Source organism: Microcebus murinus, chromosome 27 (genome assembly GCF_040939455.1).
Source record: "Microcebus murinus isolate Inina chromosome 27, M.murinus_Inina_mat1.0, whole genome shotgun sequence".
Classification (NCBI taxonomy): Eukaryota; Metazoa; Chordata; class Mammalia; order Primates; family Cheirogaleidae; genus Microcebus; species Microcebus murinus.
Window position 1 is genome coordinate 15,457,322 of NC_134130.1, and position 22,252 is coordinate 15,479,573.

The 22,252-nt window shown below is 38.3% G+C and overlaps 1 protein-coding gene across 5 annotated transcripts in view; it reads right to left on the reverse strand.

Annotated features, from left to right (window-relative positions):
• SEC24B (SEC24 homolog B, COPII component) overlaps nt 1–22,252 on the reverse strand; it is a 65,359-nt gene that overhangs the window by 40,700 nt on the left and 2,407 nt on the right. For 4 of the 5 annotated variants that reach the window (XM_075998207.1, XM_075998209.1, XM_075998208.1 and 1 more), the window contains exons 2-3: nt 14,664–15,410; nt 8,497–8,670 (exon numbers count right to left, since the gene is read on the reverse strand). In XM_075998207.1, coding sequence (XP_075854322.1) covers nt 8,497–8,670; nt 14,664–15,410 — 921 coding nt within the window. Of the gene's footprint in view, nt 1–46; nt 5,584–8,496; nt 8,671–14,663; nt 15,411–22,252 lie in introns of those variants that run through there. The other variant, XM_075998210.1, reaches the window with a different exon arrangement.

A 22,252-nucleotide genomic window follows, 5' to 3' on the forward strand; every position in this document is an offset into this window, starting at 1 on the left:
GTAACAAAGTTTTCCAGAAATTTTACTGAGCTCTATACACGTTTACCTTTTTTGAATTTAGGGCCCTTGTGGCATACTTCCTTTGGCACTGCGCATTCTTGGTAGGCAGTGATCATTTCTACTCACTGAATTTGTACAGCACACAAAACACGCACAGAAACTTGGCACCTTCCTCCGCTAATGCCACCTTGATGGTAACTCAGTTCCCATAACGGAAAAAGAATGACAGTTAAAGAACTGTATTCAGTATAGTTCTCTGCTCACAGAAGATACTCCAAAAAAAAAAAAAAAAAAAGCAAGTTTATTAACTGTGGCCCTACAATTACAGAAAACTAAATTTTCTGAAACAGCCAGTCACCTCAGCATCATCCTATTGCCCACACGTGAGTCTGAAGTAGGCAAATGAGACTGGTGCTCTGTGTGAGATACACCCAACGGAAGGCCAATTCTGGGGAAAAGGCACAATAACTGATACTAGTAACTGCATAATACTTCCCTATAAAAACAGCTGTCTGGGTATTTCTATTACTTAATCTGGTAGAATCAGGACTTAAAACATTAACATCCACACAATTTCTAAGAGGGAAAATTAAAAAAACCTTAATTAAAAATGAGAACACTACATAATTAAAATCCTTGTAGGAAAATCTTACAGCTCTACTTTGAAAGAAAGAAAAATGAAAACCCAGAAGCAGTGGGCATTTTTGAGAACACTTCACACCCTGGAAGTAGATAAAGCCCTGCCCACAAAGTCACACGGGAGGGCTCTTATGTTCTCCTCATTGTTTTCTTCAGATGACCTTTTGGATTAGCAGGGATAAACAACTCATCTCTATAGTAAGAAAAAAAACCTATTAAAGAGTAAAATTTGAGTTTAGATGAGAAGCAAAGGTTAAACTGTAGATAAGTGAAGCTTTAATCTTCCAACTATGACTAAAAAAGTCATAGAAAAACCTGCTAGCTTTGTTGAAACATCTTTAAATAAGTAGGTAAAATAGCAGTTGCCACAAATTCATTTGAGAAAGTAATAATCACTGTAAAATAGGTTCAAGCAATCAAAAAAACAAACTTGATACCTTGAAAGATCAAATTCAGAGTGGCATGCTCCTCTAACAAAAGCCTAATAAAAATGAAAATTTGACTAATATTAGACCTTGAGTTAAATAAACTAGAAGTTTATGACAAGATAGGTTAACAGTAAAAAGGTTTTATAGAAAAGAAGTTCTTCTTCAATTAAAGAACTTGTTTAAAAATGAAGTACTTTCTCCAAACACAATTAGCACTGCACTTTAAAAAGCACACATATATGTAAGTATATAATAGGAAGAAACAAAAAATTCGGTGTATTGTGCTGGGCTAAGCAAGGTCAATGAGTAGGAGAAAAATCAGAAGAGAATCCATTCTTTTCATGACTGAATATGCAGGCTGTTGACTCTGACTAACCAAAGGAGCCAAAGTACAGGGCATGTTTATATGTGCTATAAAATAGATATTTTCTCCTCTTTCTCCACAATTACTGAAAGACACCAGATTTCAATTATTAGAAAAATAGCCAATGCTTAATTATAAACAAATGAGATGGCTATATAATGATAAAAAAATTTATAATGCAAGTACTAAATGCATAAGGACAAAGCTATGAATAAGACAGACTAGAGTAATATTATTTACTGTGGTTGTCAATGAACTATATTAACAGAATGTCACACAACATACCTAAATTTTCCTTTCCTGAAAAAAGGTACAATTTGCTTTGTGAACAGTTTTGGGATTTTTTAATTGTGTATTCATTTTGGGGATGTTGGCATTTTTTTTTTTTTTTTTTTTTTTTTTGAGACAGAGGCTTGCTCTGTTGCCTGGGCTAGAGTGCCATGGTGTCAGCATAGCTCATAGCAACCTCAAAATCCTAGGCTCAAGCGATCCTCCTGCTTCAGCCTTCCAAGTAGCTGGGACTACAGTCGCATACCACCATGCCTGGCTCATTTTTCTATTTTTTGTAGAGATAGGGTCTCGCTCTTGCTCAAGCTGGTCTCGAACTCCTGGGCTCAAGCGATCCTCCCCTCCTGCCTTGGCTTCCCAGAATGCTAAGATTACAGGCGTGAGCCACCGCGCCCGGCCTGTTTAGAAAAGTGCTGGAGATTAAAGTGTCAATATTTAAGCCCTTCTCCAGCTAAGACTCTTAATGTGCTCAGAATTTAGCCTAGAATTGTTCTTCAAGTAAACTCTGTTAAATGTCTGGGAATATTGATTGGACAAAAATGTGACATTTTAGTTAATTCACAGAGGAATGGTAAGAGCTCCAGAATAATAATTATTCCATATTTAAGTGCCCTACTCTAGGTGAGATATAGCACATACAGACTACAGCAAATGGAGAACTACAGCCCGAAAGGGTTGACAGCCACGTCATTTAGTCTGGGATAGGCGAATGGTTATAAGAACTTCCTGAAGTGCCTCTATTCAGACTCTCTTTAAGAGCCAGAATCTACATATGAGATTCACACATCAAATACATGAAGTGGTGGAATATGACATCTTTTACCCGAGCTCAGCCTGAAACCCCCTGCAGAAATGTGCACGGAGTACCAACCACCTGCCACCAACACCACTGCTGCCACCAAACAGCGAGGGAAGGTTAGATCCTGATATATTCTGTCTTAACTAGCACTTTCAAGGTATGAATCTAACAAACTAAGAGGAAAGATATAGAATCTACTACTTTCCATTAAAGCACCTTCAGGCAAAACTTTCCAGTAGACCATATCCTTGGGGCTGTTTCATAAAAGATATCTTCATAGTTCCCTAGATACAGCTATAGTGGGAATAAATTAAACTAACCACAAATCCCTTGTGGAGGTTAGATTTTTTTTTAATTCAGAAGTTCAGACTTTTGAGCAACTATTACCTTTCCCAAGCTGGAAACTAGGTACATATACTAGATAACTTCTCAAGGGTCCCCACGAAAGAATGGTTTTAAAGGAATCAATTTTCAGATATCAATTTCCGTAAATACTCTTTCCTAAACTTTATCCACCTAAAAAAGTGCCTGTGTTAACAACAGCCTTTCTCTCACTTTGCAAAGGAAACATACAAACTCAACTCATCTCAAATCTTACTATGACACATTGCTCTAATGTATACAAATCTCACAGGTGCTCAAGAGAAAGTTTCCTCCATCTTAAATGATTAATCAAGGTACCCTAAATTTATAGACTTTCTTTTGCTTTGACAGACATGTTTCAGTTAAGGATAAAATATGCTATTAATACAAACAGGATTGGTTCTCAGTAACATATTCTAAGTTCAGAACTTTTTGAAAAGTAGGATGGTAGGAGTAATGATAAATTCATTTAATTAAAAAATTCTGCCTTTAGGCAGACTCTGACCACTGCTGTTAAAGAGCCCACTGCTCTCTACTGTTAAAGAGTCCTGTGAGAACGAAGGAAAAGCAACAGGAAATACTGCACAGAGAAAGCAAGCACGGCACTTTTCATGAAGTTGGGGACTGTGGATTCAGTTCCACATTCTGTCACTTATACTGGTGTGTCCTTCAGCAAGTTACTCATCTCTGTTCTTCACCTTTCATCATCTACAAAATGGGGTATTACTTCAAATGGTTGTTGTGAGGATTAAATGAGTTAATATATCTCAAATGCTTAGAATGGTGCTTGACATATTAATATATTAAATGCTAAATAAGTGGTAGCTGTTATCACTATACTATAAAACATGTTTTGTGTATATTTAATTAAAAACAATTATTCAGCTATTCTTTTTTTTTTTTTTTTTTAGACAGAGTCTCGCTTTGTTGCCCAGGCTAGAGTGAGTGCCGTGGCGTCAGCCTAGCTCACAGCAACCTCAAACTCCTGGGCTCTAGTGATCCTTCTGCCTCAGCCTCCCGGGTAGCTGGGACTACAGGCATGCGCCACCATGCCCAGCTAATTTTTTTATATATATATCAGTTGGCCAATTAATTTCTTTCTATTTATAGTAGAGACGGGGTCTCGCTCTTGCTCAGGCTGGTTTTGAACTCCTGACTTTGAGCAATCCGCCCGCCTCGGCCTCCCAAGAGCTAGGATTACAGGCGTGAGCCACAGCGCCCGGCCTTATTCAGCTATTCTTAATACACATCCCTAGAGGAAGTCATTAGTAAAAAGGAACCCTCCACCAACCTAACTAGTATACTCAGTAGTGCTAATGCTTGTAAAAACAAATAGAATATTTTCTAGGATTATCCAATTTTTCAAGATACACTGGATAAAACTCACTGATAAAAATTCTATGATTGCTTTCAGAGTCAATGTGAGAGGTACGATAAAGCATTTTACAATCTATTTTAAAATAAAATATTTATAGTCAATGCTTTATTATATTTTATAACATCTTTTTACTTTCTATGTCCTTTTAACAAAAAAATATTTACTAGCAAGTGAATCTATTAGTGCTTACTAGTATATACTCTGGCATATTTTGAAGACTATTTTTGCCAATTAGGTTATGTGACAATATCATCCATAAAACAAATGACCTATGTCACAGCTTGATGTTTTTGATAAAAACACATTTAAAGGGTGTGGTAAAATATTATACTGACAATGGTATAAAGAAATTCACAATAAATTGAATAATTGCTGATTCAATAAAACAAGCACGGGTTTGAAGGCAGAAGGTCTGCACTGGGTCCTGGCAACCTCATGGAGAGTCTGTAGGTCTTTAGGTAAGACTCCTACCCTCTCTAAACTTCGTTTTCTTCATTTATAAACGAAAGGTGAGATATGGTATGCCTGTACCACATGATGAGCAAGTGAGATAATAAAAGTTAAAGGTATTTGCAAATTGTAAACTGCTACATAAAAGTGATATTAATGTTAGCAACTATCTACAATCTGGAAAATAAAATCGACGATTTCTGACATGTAACTCAGAAGGTTAAAAAGATCAAAAACAAAACAAAGCCAAAACACAATATTGCTTTAACAGAACTCTTCCAATACCATCCTAATCTACTTCATGTGAACAAGTTTCTCGTCAATCACATGTATGGAAATGGAAACTAGGAATGAAACTGATCTGAACCCTATCATATTCTAACAACGAATCATACGCAGCCCAGATACAAAACTATGGTGGGGAGGAGAGCCCATTCATTTCACTCAAAGAGATATTTCCAATAAAAATGTCCTTCTCATATAAATAATACCAAAATTCATGACATTTATGCCATTTTCATCAACTTTATACTAATAATAAAAATTGTAAAGATAGCTTAATCCAAAAGAAAAAAATGGTAACATTTAGAGATTTATGGTCATAAAAAATAAAACACATTTTAAACTTTCAATATTCTTGTGGCAGAAAAGCACAGAATGATAGAAGAGCTTCTAGCTTAAGAATATACTACATTGTTACTTTTAGGGTGGGAGGTAGGACTTGAAAGAGAAAAACGCGAAACATGTGTAAACTTTCCAAATGTTAAACAAGGGATTATTTGGGTGTTTTGTAAAAGGATGATGGTAGATACTATTCCAGGAAATACATTTAAAAGAATAATGTAACAACTTCGTTTTAAACGTCAACATATATGTTAAAAATGACATAACTACAACTATTAATATTTAAATTTTGATGAAAAATTTTAGGTGTCAATCTAAAAAAAAAGTTCAAGTAGTTACACAGTTTTTTCAAAAATTTTTAGGGGGGCCGGGCGCGGTGGCTCACGCCTGTAATCCTAGCACTCTGGGAGGCCGAGGCGGGCGGATTGCTCGAGGTTGGGAGTTCGAAACCATCCTGAGCGAGACCCCGTCTCTACTAAAAATAGAAAGAAATTAATTGACCAACTAAAAATATATATACAAAAAACTAGCCGGGCATGGTGGCACATGCCTGTAGTCCCAGCTACTTGGGAGGCTGAGGCAGGAGGATCGTTTGAGCCCAGGAGTTTGAGGTTGCTGTGAGCTAGGCTGACGCCACGGCACTCACTCTAGCCTGGGCAACAAAAGTGAGACTCTGTCTCAAAAAAAAAAAAAAAAATTTTTAGGGGATACACATAATAAAAATAAAAATTTGAAGTCTCCCCTCTGAAAACCAGCTAAAAAATGCTTACTCAGGAGAGCAACTAAGCAAGGGTGTCTTTTTTTTCTTTTTTCTTTCTGAGACAGAGTCTTACTTTGTTGCCCAGGCTAGAGTGAGTGCTGTGGCATCAACATAGCTCACAGCAACCTCAAATTCCTGGGCTCAAGCAATCCTTCTGCCTCAGACTCCCGAGTAGCTGGGACTACAGGCATGCGCCACCATGTGTGGCTAATTTTTTCTATGTATATTAGTTGGCCAATTAATTTCTTTCTATTTATAGTAGAGACAGGGTCTCCCTCTTGCTCAGGCTGGTTTTGAACTCCTGACGTTGAGCAATCCGCCCACCTCGGCCTCCCAGAGTGTTAGGATTACAGGCGTCAGCCACCGGGCCAGGCCAAGCAAGGGTGTCTTTGCAGCTAGGAGGAACAAAGGCTAATCTCTTTTAAGTATGAATATTTTAGTAGTCTCATCAGGCCCACAGTGTATCTGTGCATATGGCAGACTGTACAACTACAAGGGACTTCAGTCATGCAAGCTACAATTTGCACAACCACATGTGAATTCAAATAAGGATTAGGTTGTTTACCTTAGATCTATCAAAGAAAAAGAGGCCACTAAGAGACCAATCTCTTACTTAACAGAAAGGAACAATAAAAACTATAAATGTCTCCAGTATTTATCTTTTTTGTTACTTAAGCAAGGAGCTTATCTTTGGTAAATCAAGAGTTTGTTAACAGGCCGGGGTGCAGTGGCTCACGCCTGTAATCCTAGCACTCTGGGAGGCCGAGGCGGGCGGATTGCTCGAGCTCAGGAGTTCAAAACCAGCCTGAGCAAGAGCGAGACCCCATCTCTACTATAAATAGAAAGAAATTAATTGGCCAACTAATACATATATAGAAAAAATTAGCCAGGCATGGTGGCACATGCCTGTAGTCCCAGCTACTCGGGAGGCTGAGGCAGAAGGATTGCTTGAGCCCAGGAGTTTGAGGTTGCTGTGAGCTAGGCTGACGCCATGGCACTCACTCTAGCCTGGGCAACAAAGTGAGACTCTGTCTCAAAAAAATAAAAAATAAAAAAATAAAGTAAGCTACTCAAAAGAAAATATGATAGGAAGAAAAAAATCAGCAGGGACAATGTAAAGGATCAAAAAAAGTAAGATATTTAAGAAATGGGAGGCAGCCACCAATGTAGAAGACATAAAAAGACACCATTCATTTAGTTAGGGCTTTGGCCTACCCTTAAGATTTTTCTATTTGTGATCACCAAAACTTTCCTAGGAGCCCTTCATTTTGAAGGCAAATGCTTGTAAGAATTAGATTATATTTCCAGTATACCCACTGGCTTGTTGGGAAACAATGGGCACTGTTTGGTGCTGCAGTTTGTATTCCTATAAAGCCAAATAAGAAAATTTATAACGTATAATCTGATCAACTTATAGAAAGACCTCTGTTGAACATATACACACTCAACATATATAAGCAGTGAGATCAGCCTAAGAATCTATGTTTTTTTTGTTTGTTTGTTTGTTTTCTGAGTTTTAGAACATAAAAGAGAAAATTCTTCATACCCAAAATTAGAAGCTGTCATTACACAGTATACAGTCTCTAAAATATTACAATGATTTCTCTGGAAAGACAAACTATAGATTCCTGAAAACAGTTCAGTCATCTCTGATCAAATGAAAAATACAGTATATTAACCTGAAACATCAATACTTAGGAATTTTAGCCAGACAGAAAGTAAACAAGAATACTGCCAAAAAAAAAAAAGACAATGTGGAGAAACAGTCAAAACAACACATTTTATTACCTGTCACTTATTTAACAAATGGAAAATATTAAACAAACACATAAATCATAGTGTCTGTCAATGATGCAGGAGTGTAGGTTAGAATTTCATTTTCACCCTTTTCATTCCTTAAATTGTGTCAAAAGTTACTTTCTATCATCAATAATGACAAGCACAGGAATCATCAAATAGGACATGGTAAGTCACTAAGTAAGGAAATCCTCGTTGCTTTCTGCTAAAAGAAACTAAAATAACCTTTCAAAAATAGGAACTAAATGTCCCATGATAGAGGAATGGATTAGTAAACCATAACACATCAACACGATGGATTATTAGCCATGAAAATAACTATGAAGACTACAAGAGACATGAGGAACTGTGTATATAATTTGATAAATGTAAAAGCAAAATATAAAATGGTCTGTAAATTATGATTGTAATAATAATGTAAAATACATAAACACTGGAAGTTAATACATAGAAAAGACTACAGTTGTGTCTGGATTAGGATTATAAATTATGCTTTTTCATACTTGCTAAGGATTACAATTATACGGTCTGACTTTCAAATCAGCTCTTTGAATAAATGCATTATGTGTGAATATATACATAAAAAATAATAAATTACTCAAATACCTTTCTGTTGTAACAGTTCTGACGGCTGTGTCACTGAGGCCACAGGCTCGACCAGCTGGTTTGCCGTGGGAGGCATTCTTGCAGATGAGGCTGATGATAAAACAGTGGGTGCTACTGGGCTGGACTTGGGAGGCAGAACATTTTGCATAACAGGACAGGATAAAGAGTCTGCAACTGAAGACAAGAAAATATTTAATCCACAGCAACAAACTTGAAATTTGTTAAAATAAACTTACTAAACAAAATAATTTCAAGTCTTACAGAAACTTCAATAGTATCACATTTATCTAATATATCTACAAAAGGTGGTCCAAAGAAACGATTCTCAAAAAAACTAAAAAATTACTCATCAAATGCTTTAATAAATTTTAATGGAAATTTTCATAAAACATTCACAAGCTTCCTTACCTTCTTCAACAAAATTAACTCAAACAGTATTTCTGTACTAATGATCTCTATTAATATTAATTATTGTACTATGCAATGGTGCCTCAGGTAAGAAGATGAACAGAAGTTATCTGATGCTGCATTAATGTAGTCTGAATTCCATAAATGCTTCGGGTATCAGCTCAGATCTCATTTCACATTATAAACTGCCATTTCTCATCTGCTGTTTTAACCAGATGCCTTACTTTACATGTAACTAAGTAATGGCCTGACCAAAACACTAGGTTGGCCTTCTGAATAAAGTCCAAATGGGTCAGTGTGATAGCTCAAATTATCAAATGTCTCCTCAGGGGCAGAATTGCCCCTGGTTGAGAAACAGTGACCTCTTGATTCAAGAGTAAATTTTTCTTTTTTTGATAATTAAGGTAGTTCCTTAGTTCTTAGTAGCTCCTTAGTTTCCTGTTAGTTAGAACTCACTTCCTCATAGATAACATATATGAGCCTCTCAAAAAAGTAATGCTCTATTAATACAATACTATAAAGTAAATCCTATTTTAAGTAATTGTTCCTAAAAAATTTTTTAGGACCTAGGAGAGATTAAATAAATTCTTAGTTAACAGTACCATCACCACACACTCAAGTTGTTCAAGCTAGAAATTTAAAGTCATCTTTCATTCTTCATTTTCCTTCATGAACTATACCAACAAATCCTTGAAGTCATCTCTACCATCTGTCTTCTGTCTAAATGAATCCCAGACCAAATCATCATTCTTCACCTAGATAACTGTAGTAACTCCTTTCTAGCTGGTCTTCCTGCTCTACGCTCCTCCTTCTCCAGTTATCTATTAATACTATTCTGTTCACAGAAGCTCTAAAACATAAATCTGATGGTGCCACCACCTTGCTTGTAAGCCTTTGATGGCTGCTGATTACATACGCAGGACCAGGCATATGATTTTCCTTCATCGATTCCTCTCACTTGTCTGATGCCACAGCCCAGTAGAAACCGAAACTGACACACTGGAAAGGGGATAACTGACACAGACAAATGCTGGAAGAGGCGAACACTAAGATGGACATCTCATTTTCTGAGCTTGAAAAAGGAATAAATGCAGAAAATTTTATAAGTGGTGGGTACAAAGTTGAAAAAAGATGCTAAGGTTCAAGAATATCTTTAGAAAAACTGAAGGAGGAGTGTGAGGGAGCAAAATTATGTTTTCCGCATCTCACAACTCTGCAACTGCACAAGTTTCCAAAGCTGAAAATAATCTCTTGTACTGTGCTATGTGTACCAATCATGAGCATTTTACTCTAACGTATATTTCTTTGTCCAGATAATCATCTCCTGTAGTGCATTTACTTTGCTCTTCCTCAGGCACATCACCACCCAGAGATGACAGAAAGAATATTCACTTATCAGTGGCTATATCTTAGTGTCTTGCGTGTAGTTAACTTTTATGGAAAGATGATTTAAATGCTTAGGTTTTAAATGCTGCTTCCATAAAACTGTGCATCATAAAACAGCATTGATCAGACACTGCTATTTTATAAGATGCTATCAAGATGCGATTCTTATTAAATAAGATATGTCGAAAAAATAATTAATTTTAATCAAAATAATTTTTCTGGCAAAATTCTACATCTTGGCAACAAGACATTTTGCCAATTTTTAAAATTGTGTGCTTTTCAAAACAAACAGAAACTAAAAATAAACAAAGAAAATGACTTTAAATGAATCTACAGACTTTTGGTGCTCATCTTGCTGTCAAAAATGGGTATCTTTACACCCTTAAGTCATACACTCAGGCAACTTCATCTCAAACTAAAACTGAGCCTCAGCCTAAATTAAAAACTGATACAGGCCGGGCGCGGTGGCTCACGCCTGTGATCCTAGCACTCTGGGAGGCCGAGGCGGGCGGACTGCTTGAGGTCAGGAGTTTGAAACCAGCCTGAGCAAGAGCAAGACCCTGTCTCTACTAAAAATAGAAAGAAATTAATTGGCCAACTAATATATATTGAAAAAATTAGCTGGGCATGGTGGCGCATGCCTGTAGTCCCAGCTACTCCGGAGACTGAGGCAGCAGGATCCCTTGGGCCCAGGAGTTTGAGGTTGCTGTGAGCTAGGCTGACGCCATGGCACTCACTCTAGCCTGGGCAACAAAGGGAGACCCTGTCTCAACAACAAAAAAACTAATATAGCACCCAAAACATAAATACTTGGACTTTTTAATAAAATAATGTGACGTTCTAGTGCTGAATTATAATATACTAACATGCTTTTCTAAAATAAAGAAGCAAATGAGATGATATTTAAAGGTCCCTTTTATTCCATGTTTTCAGTGTGAACTCATCAACTGCCTAAAAATAACATGTATTCATCACCATACTTTTGATATCTGCTTAACTCTGGTTTATACTTTTGGATTTCCAACTCTATAAATTGCTTGAAGACTTTTAGTATATCTGAAAATGAACCCAGTATAATCAACTAATAAAAAATGCAATCATTTTGTCAATAATTCAAAGGCTGAACTTCACACAAAACTATTGTTAATAACTAAGATTCTCGCTTTAATATGACAATATAATTTAAGAATGACCAAAGTAATTAAGTTGCTGATTTTTCTAGAATATTCAACTCAATATTCCCAAACCTTGTACCTAGGCACCCAAAGGCACTGCAGCAACTCACAGGGCTCCAAGGGCTGTTTTAAATGTTTAAGAAAAACATAGTGATATGTGTCACATACTTTATGAACTACCACTGCTGCTACATTACATGGGGCACTGTGAAAAAATATTGAGACATATCAACTGAGAAAGTTTTGGAACCTCTGCAATATTCAATCTTAAAGTAGGTTTTAAAAGTAACCTCTGTTTCTTTTGTAATAGTGAAGAGCATGTCTCATATTAACCTGAGATATATTTGTCAACCTCTGAACTACAATTAAAAAGTAATTTATCACTCTAAAGGAGGAAAAAATCCCACCCAACACAAATGAACTTTTTTGTTCATTAGCCAAGTGACCCCTATTTCCCTGACACATCTCAGTATAAACTGGTTCCATCAGGGTGCCATTCTCATCTCAGAAATAAAATAGGAATTAACTGTATCTGCTTTGTCATTAAAGGCACAAAATCCTTAAGTCAAAGGGACCTTATGATAAGTTGATCTGTAAAAGAACTACTGAAAGAAGAGTGAAGAAAACAGAAAGCCCTGATTCTGAGAGGGACAGAGAGTCAGAAGAAACTGAGCTCCCCGGCCCAGCTGGGCCGGGTGGTGGCTCACGCCTGTAATTCTAGCACTCTGGGAGGCAGGGGCAGGAGGATCGCTCAAGGTTAGGAGTTCAAAACCAGCCTGAGCAAGAGCAAGATCCTGTCTCTACTAAAAATAGAAATTAATTGGCCAACTAAAAATATATAGAAAAAATTAGCAGGGCATCGTGGCACATGCCTATAGTCCCAGCTACTTGGGAGTCTGAGGCAGAAGGATCGCTTGAGCCCAGGAGTTTGAGGTTGCTGTGAGCTAGGTTGACACCACTAGCACTCTAGCCGGGAGAACAGAAGAAACTGACCTTCAGACCAAGTTCCGTTTCTACCATTAATGACCTCAGGCTACTCAACTTGGCAGCTTTCCTCATTTGTAAAACAAAAGGACTGCTGTAAAATTTGGATCGTTTCAAAGCATCACTTAAGTCAGAAATAGATTCCCAAGATTACCCTGGTGATTCTATTCCAGCTCAGTAAATTGGGTTTGAAGATCACAATCTGTGCACAACCAGATTTGGGAACCTTGACAGACACTTTAAGTTGACTCACCCAAGATACAGTCAATGTTATCTCTTTCTTTCTTGCCTGCCACTACTATGGAGGCTACCAGGCTAAATACTCGTTTTCCAGCCTTCCCTAAAGCTAAGAATGATCTTTTAAAACAGCTATGGCAAGTGATACATAAAATGAAGCCTGCCAATCCCACTGTTCTATCCCCATCCCCTTTCCTCTCCCTTCTTTCTGCTTATAACTCTGATTGACGTCTACAGGATAGCATACTGTTTCTATACACCAATACGCTAAGGATGGCAGAGTGGAAACAGAAAGGATACCATCTGTGTCCACCGCATCCACCCAAACTTCTTGTTATATGAGAAAAATACCCCCATTTTTGCTTAACCTACTATTTGTTACTTGTAGTTGAAAGTGTTTCTAAATGACATGGCAATGAATAAGTAGATGATCTCCAATGTACAATTCAGATCTAATATTAAAATTCTAATTTTAAATAATCTAATTGTCCAGAGAAGGATACCTTTCCACAACATCCTTGACATATGGCTAACCAGACACTGATATACAATCGGAAGACATCATTCAGGAAACTAACATGGCTTTACCAATCCCCATTCTTTATGTATATTTTCATTCAGTTCAAGAGCAGATTCTGTTAGTTCAAGTTCTCAAACTAAATTAAAATGAGCATATCCTATAGAAACAGCACACTTAAATAAAACCACGTATCTTACACACATAATTTCTAAATTAATGAATTTAATCACATCTTGGTTTAGGAAGGTCAGAAAGGCTAATGATCAAGATATTCTTCATGCATCTTCCTTCTACTTCTCCATCTTTCAGCCTACCTTACCAATTTGAGAATGAGAAAACAGCATTTATGTGTAAGAAACACATTTTCTGTGAAAGTCACTAACTGGCTAACTTAGGGAAACCCATGCGGTATTGCAGGCCATTATCTTTTGTATAGTGAGTGGGACTCTGGCTGGAAAAATAACTGTCCCAAGGTTGGACTAGTATATAAAAGAAAATAGTGGCCAACAAGGCACATCCTCAAACCTGACCCTTCCATTTTGCCCTATACCTAACTCATATTAAAGATAACTATTGTAAAGGTATAAAATACATCATTAAATATTGACAGTGATCCCAACCATGGCAAGGAACCAGGCTAGCCACGGCTGATGCGAACGAGGCTAGGTGGGAACGAGTGAGGGGAGAGGATTTAGGGAGATGCTGCAAATATCACAGTAACTAAAGCAACACATTGCAAAAGTGAGCTAATTTCCAATTTTTTTTTTTTTTTTTTTTGAGACAGAGTCTCACTTTGTTGCCCAGGCTAGAGTGAGTGCCGTGGCGTCAGCCTGGCTCACAGCAACCTCAATCTCCGGGGCTCAGCGATCCTACTGCCTCAGCCTCCCAAGTAGCTGGGACTACAGGCATGCGCCACCATGCCCGGCTAATTTTTTGTATATATATTTTTAGTTGGTCAATTAATTTATTTGTATTTTTTTTTTGGTAGAGACGGGGTCTCGCTCAGGCTGGTTTCGAACTCCTGACCTTGAGCAATCCGCCCGCCTCAGCCTCCCAAAGTGCTAGTATTACAGGCGTGAGCCACCACGCCTGGCTTCACCAAATTTCAAACCATTTACAAGTATACAACTTCACCTCCATCAGTATTTTTTTTTTTTTTCTTTTTGAGACAGAGTCTCGCTTTGTTGTCCAGGCTAGAGTGAGTGCCATGGCATCAGCCTAGCTCACAGCAACCTCAAACTCCTGGGCTCAAGAGATCCTACTGCCTCAGCCTCCCAAGTATAGTTGGGACTACAGGCATGCGCCGCCATGCCTGACTACTTTTTAATATATATATATATCCTAATTTCCAATTTTTGCATTAAGCAATATCATCTTTAACCTTTATGTAAATAATAATCTGATTGGAAATGCACTGATCGTCAACTATGTTTTGGTGAACTTTTCATCCAACCTACCAGTATTTGCTGGGTTGTTGTTGGCTGCAGCCAGGGATCCCGTGTGGTTTCGGACAAGATTGTCTTGGGCTGACAGAAGGCCTGCTGCTGACCACGACAGAGTACTGTATCCTGAAAGACTCTGCTGCTGGTGGTGCTGTTGTGACGGTGGAGGTGGAAGTGGTGATGGATGGCTGATAGCTGTATTTTGACCAGAAAATGAATTATCTGTAACCGGCCTGACAGTCGGAGCATTCTGCGAGGTAAACATTTGCCCATATGGATCACCAGCAGGCAGAGAGGGATACGAAACGCTAGGATATGCAGCGTTAGAAACAGTTGACATAGTATAATGACCACAAGTAGAGGGAAATCCCTGAGAAGCAACAGAAGAGTTGGCAGAGTACATGGCTGGACTATTGTAGTGATTCACAAAAGAGGAGTGTGGCTGGGAGGCACTCATATGCAAATGAGATGCTGATGACGCAGCACCTTGGAAAGATCCTGGAGTGGATCCCGCAATATGAGGGGCAGGAGGACCCCTGCCATACATCTGCTGTGCTCCTGGTTGTTGGTGTGCTGTGCTAGGAGTCACCACATTCTGTGTTGGTACTGTATAGAGACCAGAGTAGTAATCCTCACGCTGGGTATCCAATGGCAATGAGGTCATTTTCCCAGGTCCTTGAGAATAATGTCCTGAGGGAGCAATGTAGTTCTGATGATGCAATCCATACCCAGATGGAACCTGCATTTGATTCTGTGCTGGTCCTGAAAAAGAAAACAGTATTTACAGGGATGGGAAAGATAGAACTAATATTTAAACATGGTTCCCATCTAAATGGTGACCCATTTAATTTTCTTCTCCATAATTCCAATTTATTACAGAAGATACACACTTACAGACCCATTGTGGTGGCCAGCCTCTAAGATGGCCCCAGTGATCCCCACCTCTTGTTATTCACACCCTGTGTGGTCCTCCCTCATAATGTACCAGGATTGGTCTGTGTGACCAATAGTATACAGCAGAGGTGATGATATATCACTTCCAAGACAAGCCCAGTCTTAGGCTCTGGCTGCCTTATCTCAGATCACTCAGTCTGGAAGAAGCAAGCTGCCAAGCTGGGGACAGTCCCACAGAGAAGCCCATGCAGTCAGGAACTGAACTCTCTGGCCAATAGCCAAAGAGAAACCAAAGCTTCCCAACACCCACATGAGTGAGCTTACAAGAAGATCCTTCAAACTCACTAGAGACTTGAAATAACTACAGCCCAACTAACAGCTTTACTACAAGCTCATGAGAGACCCTGAGCCAGAACTACCCAGCTGAGCTAAGCACAGTACATTGATGGTTTGAAAAGTTCCGTTTTATTGAGTTTAATCTTGAAAATGAGCCACATGAGCAACCTGAGACCAAGGTGGATAATGATGAACTGAAAGCTGTAGTGGAAGCAAATCCATCTGAACCTATGTATCAAACAGCAGCAAGGTTTGACATTACTATTCTAACAATATTGGACCATTTGAAACAAATTGGCAAGGTAAAGAAGTTGGATAGATGGATTCCACATGAATTAAATGAGCGCCTGAAGAGAAATCATCTGGAAGCGTGCCTTTCTTTGTGTCACGACATAAAGGAAAACTATTTCTACACCATATTGTGATGAAAAAATGGATTCTTTTTGACAATCATAAGTGTTGGGCACAATGGATGGATAAAGATTAAGTGCCAAAACACAGCCCCAAACTGCATATTCATCAAAAAAAGCTAATGGTGTCTGTTTGGTGGTCTAGTGCTGGTATTATACACTACAGCTTCATGAAACCTGGTCAGTTGATTACAGCAGTTATCTATTATAACCAACTGGACAAAATAAGGACGCTTGCGATTAAGCAGCCACGATTGGTCAACAGGCCAATCCTCTTGCAAGACAATGCTCAACCACATGTCACACAAACAATGCTGCTCAAACTACAGAGGCTGGACTTGGAAACTCTCTGTCATCCACTGTATTCACCAGACCTTGCACCAACTGACTACCACTTCTTCCAGGCTTTGGACCACTTCCTGCAAGAAAAAATATTCAATTCTCAACAAGGTGTAGAAAACGCCTTTTGCAGTTTCATCACCACTTGCTCTCCAAGCTTCTTCATTGCTGGCATAAACAAGCTACCATTGAGATGGCAAAACTGTGTCTATAGTTTAGGTGCAAACTTTGATTAATGGTACTGGTTCTTGTTTGAGATATGATAAACTACACTTCTAATTTTAAGTCAGACATTTCATATTTAATGACCTAACAGATGATTCTAACAAATTATCTACTCACTGGTATTAATGTGAAGTTCCTCAATCCTACTACGATATATTCATACTAACTTTGACAGGCAGAAGCAGATCTAAGAATGTAATCCATTCATGACTGAACTACCAAGAAGTAGGCTAATATCCAACCAGTATACACCCTAATAAGCATTTTAACAATCATTTTTCTTAAAATATTTACTACTTCTGAACCAGATGGTAAGTAGTCACAGCTCTGGTCCTGTTCCCTTGTTTCACCCCATGCTGGTCCCTGTTCCAGATCCCAGACCTTCTCATGACCCAGCTACTACAGGGCTTATGCCCGGCACAGTTGGAGGATCAGGATCTTGCTCTGGTTTCAAGGTTGGCATCCATTTAGTGGTCAGTACACACAGTACTACTTGCTGAATATTTTGAATATACTACCTCTGCCATTAAAGTATCAATAATAGTGCTAATATACAGATTTTTTAATGAGCACAAAAATATGCACACACCCCTAAGGAATGTGCAATTAGAAACCTTAATGACTTCAAAAATGGGGAGTCCCAGATCACATCTGAATATGCTGGATTATTCTAACACTAGACTAACAGCTACAGAGCATTTGAAGCTCTGAGAGAAATGTTTCCTTGTATTCTTTCTCTCCTATCTTCCCCAATCTGCGAACATACTGGGCTAGCTATCCCAGTCACTGCTCGCAGACAGAGCCTACAGACAAAGCCTATGTCACCATCTGGACTAAATCTCACGGCATTAAGTACAGATTATTCCTGCCACCACATCAGTTATCCTCTTTGGATACACAACGAGTGCTAACAGGGGCCGAAGAAAACCTACATAGGTTGAGACTCTACTACATGCACGGTATTTTGCTTTTCCACATCGAATCTCATTGTAAATCTCACGTACTGTGAAGTATCGCTATCACTTTCCATAGGCAAATAAACAGGGCCATCCATGTAAGCCTACCAATTCATATAAATTCAAATAGTGAGTGCTGAAAAAGCCAGGCATTGCTGCTGGTTCCAAAGCCAGGCTTACAGCTCATTTCACAATACCCGTTTCTCAGAAATATTAGGAAAAACAAGTTAAGACTTGGGCACTGGCTAGGCAAGGGATTACTTTACTGCTCCCTCTCTCAACCTCATGCTGCTTCTCCTGAGTTCCTATTACAAGTGGCTTTCGGCACATAGTTTTAGAAAACTATTTTAGAAACTATTTTAGAAAACTATTTAACCTACCTTACTCCAAGCCAGCCAGCTAGCTAAGATAGATGGCCTGTTAGTGGAAACCTTCTAAGAGTGGATTTGGTGGGGAAGAGAGGCTGGAAAGCAAGAGAAAATAAAGACTAAAATAGTGACTGGGTCTTAAATACATGACAAGGGTAGGGGAGCTGGCCACACAGATTCCTGCCAGCGGCCAGTCTTCAAAAGCAATAATGAGTAAGAAGCCAAGTTCACTTAGGCAATTGAGTGCCTACTGGGAATATGATGAAGTAAACCCATCTGGTCTCTGCCCTCTGAAGAATTTATAACCTGGTGTTCTGAAGAAAATGGAATGAAGGAGACTGTCCTCGCTAAGCACCGTCTAGGGCCAAGTACTTTTATAATAGTAGCTCATTTAATGTAATTCTAGCAACAACTCTGCAAAGAAGGTATTATTATGCCTTGAAGCTCAAAGGCGTCAGGTAATTTTCTCCCACAAAAACTTGAGTTGTATCAAACCCTGCAACCTTTTCACTAGTATACAACTTCTGGACAATTCTGAGTATGAAGACTTTAGAAATACTGCCTCTCCAGGGCTGAAGATAACACAATCTTCTCCAATACAGTGTTTACAATGAAGATACCTCACTTCTAGGAAAGTCCACTGAAGACTGGCTCAAAATCTGTTCAATTTCAATGGCTTTAGCATCAAATACTTCAGGGTTTACAGATGAATTAGAAACAGGACGTTAAACAACATATTGTTAGTGGCAATTAATGTGGTTTATAAAAATTATTACCACCATAATCTTAGAAATCTGAGGGGGAGAGTAAGGTTAGCTGAGGAATGAAAAGACAATGGAAATAATTAAAGCAATACATATAGCAATAAAAAATAAAAATTATACTCAGCTAAAAAAACTCTTGTTGGCCGGGCGCGGTGGCTCACACCTGTAATCCTAGCACTCTGGGAGGCAGAGGCGGCTGATTGCTCGAGGTCAAGAGTTTGAAACCAGCCTGAGCAAGAGCAAGACCCTGTCTCTACTAAAAATAGAAAGAAATTAATTGGCCAACTAATATATATAGAAAAAATTAGCCGGGCATGGTGGCACATGCCTGTAGTCCCAGCTACTTGGGAGGCTGAGGCAGGAGGATTGCTCGAGCCCAGGAGATTGAGGTCGCTGTGAGCTAGGCTGACGCCATGGCACTCACTCTAGCCTGGGCAACAAAGCAAGACTCTGTCTAAAAAAAAAAAAAAACAAACAAAAAAACTCTTGTTTATGTATGGAGTGAATACTTTTTAAAGATCCTAGATATATCTATTAATCAGCTTAGAAGGAAATTATGTATTCACATAGTTACATTAATACCATGGCAGTATCTTCATTTGAGGACCTGATGCTTCCGGTTAGCTATAAATGAAGACTAGATATCTGAGACAGATGCTGCTCTGATCAAAAGGAACTTAATTCAGACACACTAGGGAGATTTATATCATTTTAAATTTTGCATATGCTCTCAAAGTGGAGGGGTTTCCTATAACTAACCAGATAGTACTGATGAGTGAATGGTATGTTTATATATATATCTTCCATAATGAATTCTAATAATTTGCATTAGTATCTCATCTTTCCTGCATTATTAATGACAATTAAAACGATAAACCTGCCAGTAGTACCATGCTTGAAAATGGCAGATGGAAGAAAACACATTTTCATTTGAAAATGAATACCATGTACTTCCTAAAAGTAAAATTAAAAAGCAGTGGCTTTTTGTTAAATCTTGGTGTCCTCCCCTCAAACAAACAAAACTTTTAAAAGAGCCCTTTCAATTCAAGCCATTTAGGAGCAAGTTTGGAGTTACATCATCACTAGTCTATTATTTCACTCAATCCTTCTATATTTGAGGACTCATATTTGGAAGGAATCTCAAAAGGCAGAAAAGAAGTCAAAGAATTCTAAAAGTTTATATTATGCTCCATGAAAAACTGAAGTATGGAAATATGACTTCAATGAAGAAGTTTAAGAAAAAGATTTCACAGACTCAACAAAGTCAAACTGTATCTTGAAATAAGTGGAGGAAAGCATGTTAGCAGTTAAACAAGAAAGCAAGTAAAAGTGATTATGAAGACTCAGTTTCCCATCTCTTTATTTCCTACCCTTCTCAAACAATGTCAAAGTTTCTAAAAAGAAATTTATTAGTGTCTGTTAATAGGAGGACATCTGGACTTGGAATTAGAAGCCAATTGGACTTCATTTAATAAATGTTTAATGAATACCTATAACTTGCTCAGTACTGTTCTAGTTTCTAAATATATAGCAGTGAACAAAAGAAAAAACTATTACTTTCACAAAGCTTACACAAGAATTGGAGAAAAATGTACCCACTTTCCCTTTCTGGATCTTGATTTAATCTGTAAAATTAGGCAACTGAAGTAGGTGTTTTTCAGACTGTGTTTCAAAAACAACTAGACCTCCATCTCTATTTTAACCATAATTGCTTAGCTTTTTTTCTGATTTCTCTATCAAGGCTTGCTCTATACACAATTTCCTTTGAAGAAACAATATGTTTTTAAAAACATTTGTAAAAGAAAAAAACAGACTTTTATCTCTCTAATCTCATTCTGCATAGACCACTACTGTGACCGGATGTGTGGGGGTTTTGTCTATACTAAGCAATTCTCCCACGGAGACAAACTGGGAGCCCCCCTATTCCATTCAATTCAATTCTTACACCACCTACCTGAAGTTAGAGTCAGATCCCATGTTTAGAGGCTCAATCCCACAAGACTGCCCCCCCCCATTACAGATGCCAATAGCAGTAGTAGGTTGCCACTTACACTTCTGATCAAAAACTATAAATCATTCTAGTGGGGTTTCTATCCTTAGGTTCCATTATTTTGCAAAGGACAGCTCAAAGAACTCAGGGAAACATGTTTACTGGTTTATTATAAATGACATTACAAAGGATACCCATGAACAGCCAGATGAAGGAGGGGCACAGGGCAAAGTATTGGAGAGAACGGAACTACCACCCTCCCAGCACCTGCATATGTTCAGAAATTCAGAAGCTCATCAAATTGTATTGTTCAAGAGTTTTGGCCAGGCGTGGTGGCTCACGCCTGTAATTCTGGCACTCTGGGAGGCAGGAGAATCCCTCAAGGTCAGAAGTTGGAGAGCAGCCCAAGCAAGAGCGAGACCCTGTTTCTACTAAAAATAGAAAGAAATTAGCTGGACAACTAAAAATATATATAGAAAAACTTAGCCAGGCATGGTGGCACATGCCTGTAGTCCCAGCTACTTGGGAGGCTGAGACAGAAGGATCGCTTGAGTCCAGCAGTTTGAGGTTGCTGTGAGCCAGACTGATGCCACGGCACTCTAACCCAGGCATCAGAGTGAGACTCTGTCTCAAAAAAAAAAAAAGTTATTTTTATAGAGCTTAATCTTCCGTCTACCCCACTGCCCCACCTACCCATCATTTACCTGGAGCTTGGTGGGTAGCAACTGAAAGTTCCAACTCTGGAATCACTTGGTCTTTCTGGTGACTATAAACCCAACCTGAGGCTGTCTAGGGGACCCACCCTAAGTCACCTAATTAGCATAAGCTCAAAGTGAGCAAAAGGTGCTCATTATGAATAACAAATAACACTCCAGGAAATTACAAGGGTTTTAGGAGCTCTCACAAGAACCCAGGACAAAGACCAAATATACTTCATGTTATAACACACCACTGAAGTCAGCGATCTCTAGATACCATTCCAGTTTTACAATTCTGTCTTCTGTAATGTTTTACACTCATATTTCTGACCTATTTCTTTTTCACTATGTCTGGAATTCCATGGAGATATATTAAAAGACAAGCTAGTTTACGTAGGGCTGAAGAACAAATAGAAACCCAAATGACTGTTTAATCTTTATCTATAGATGCTGATCCCATGTAGCAAAAAGGATTTTTTTCTAAGATTAGCAAACAAAAACAGATTTGATACTTTTTCTCTAAACTAATCCCTTATACAAAAAACAAAAAAACCTGACCCTAATTCTTTATTTTATTTTAATTTCCAAATTCCTTAGCATGACATTTAAGGCCTTTCTGCAACC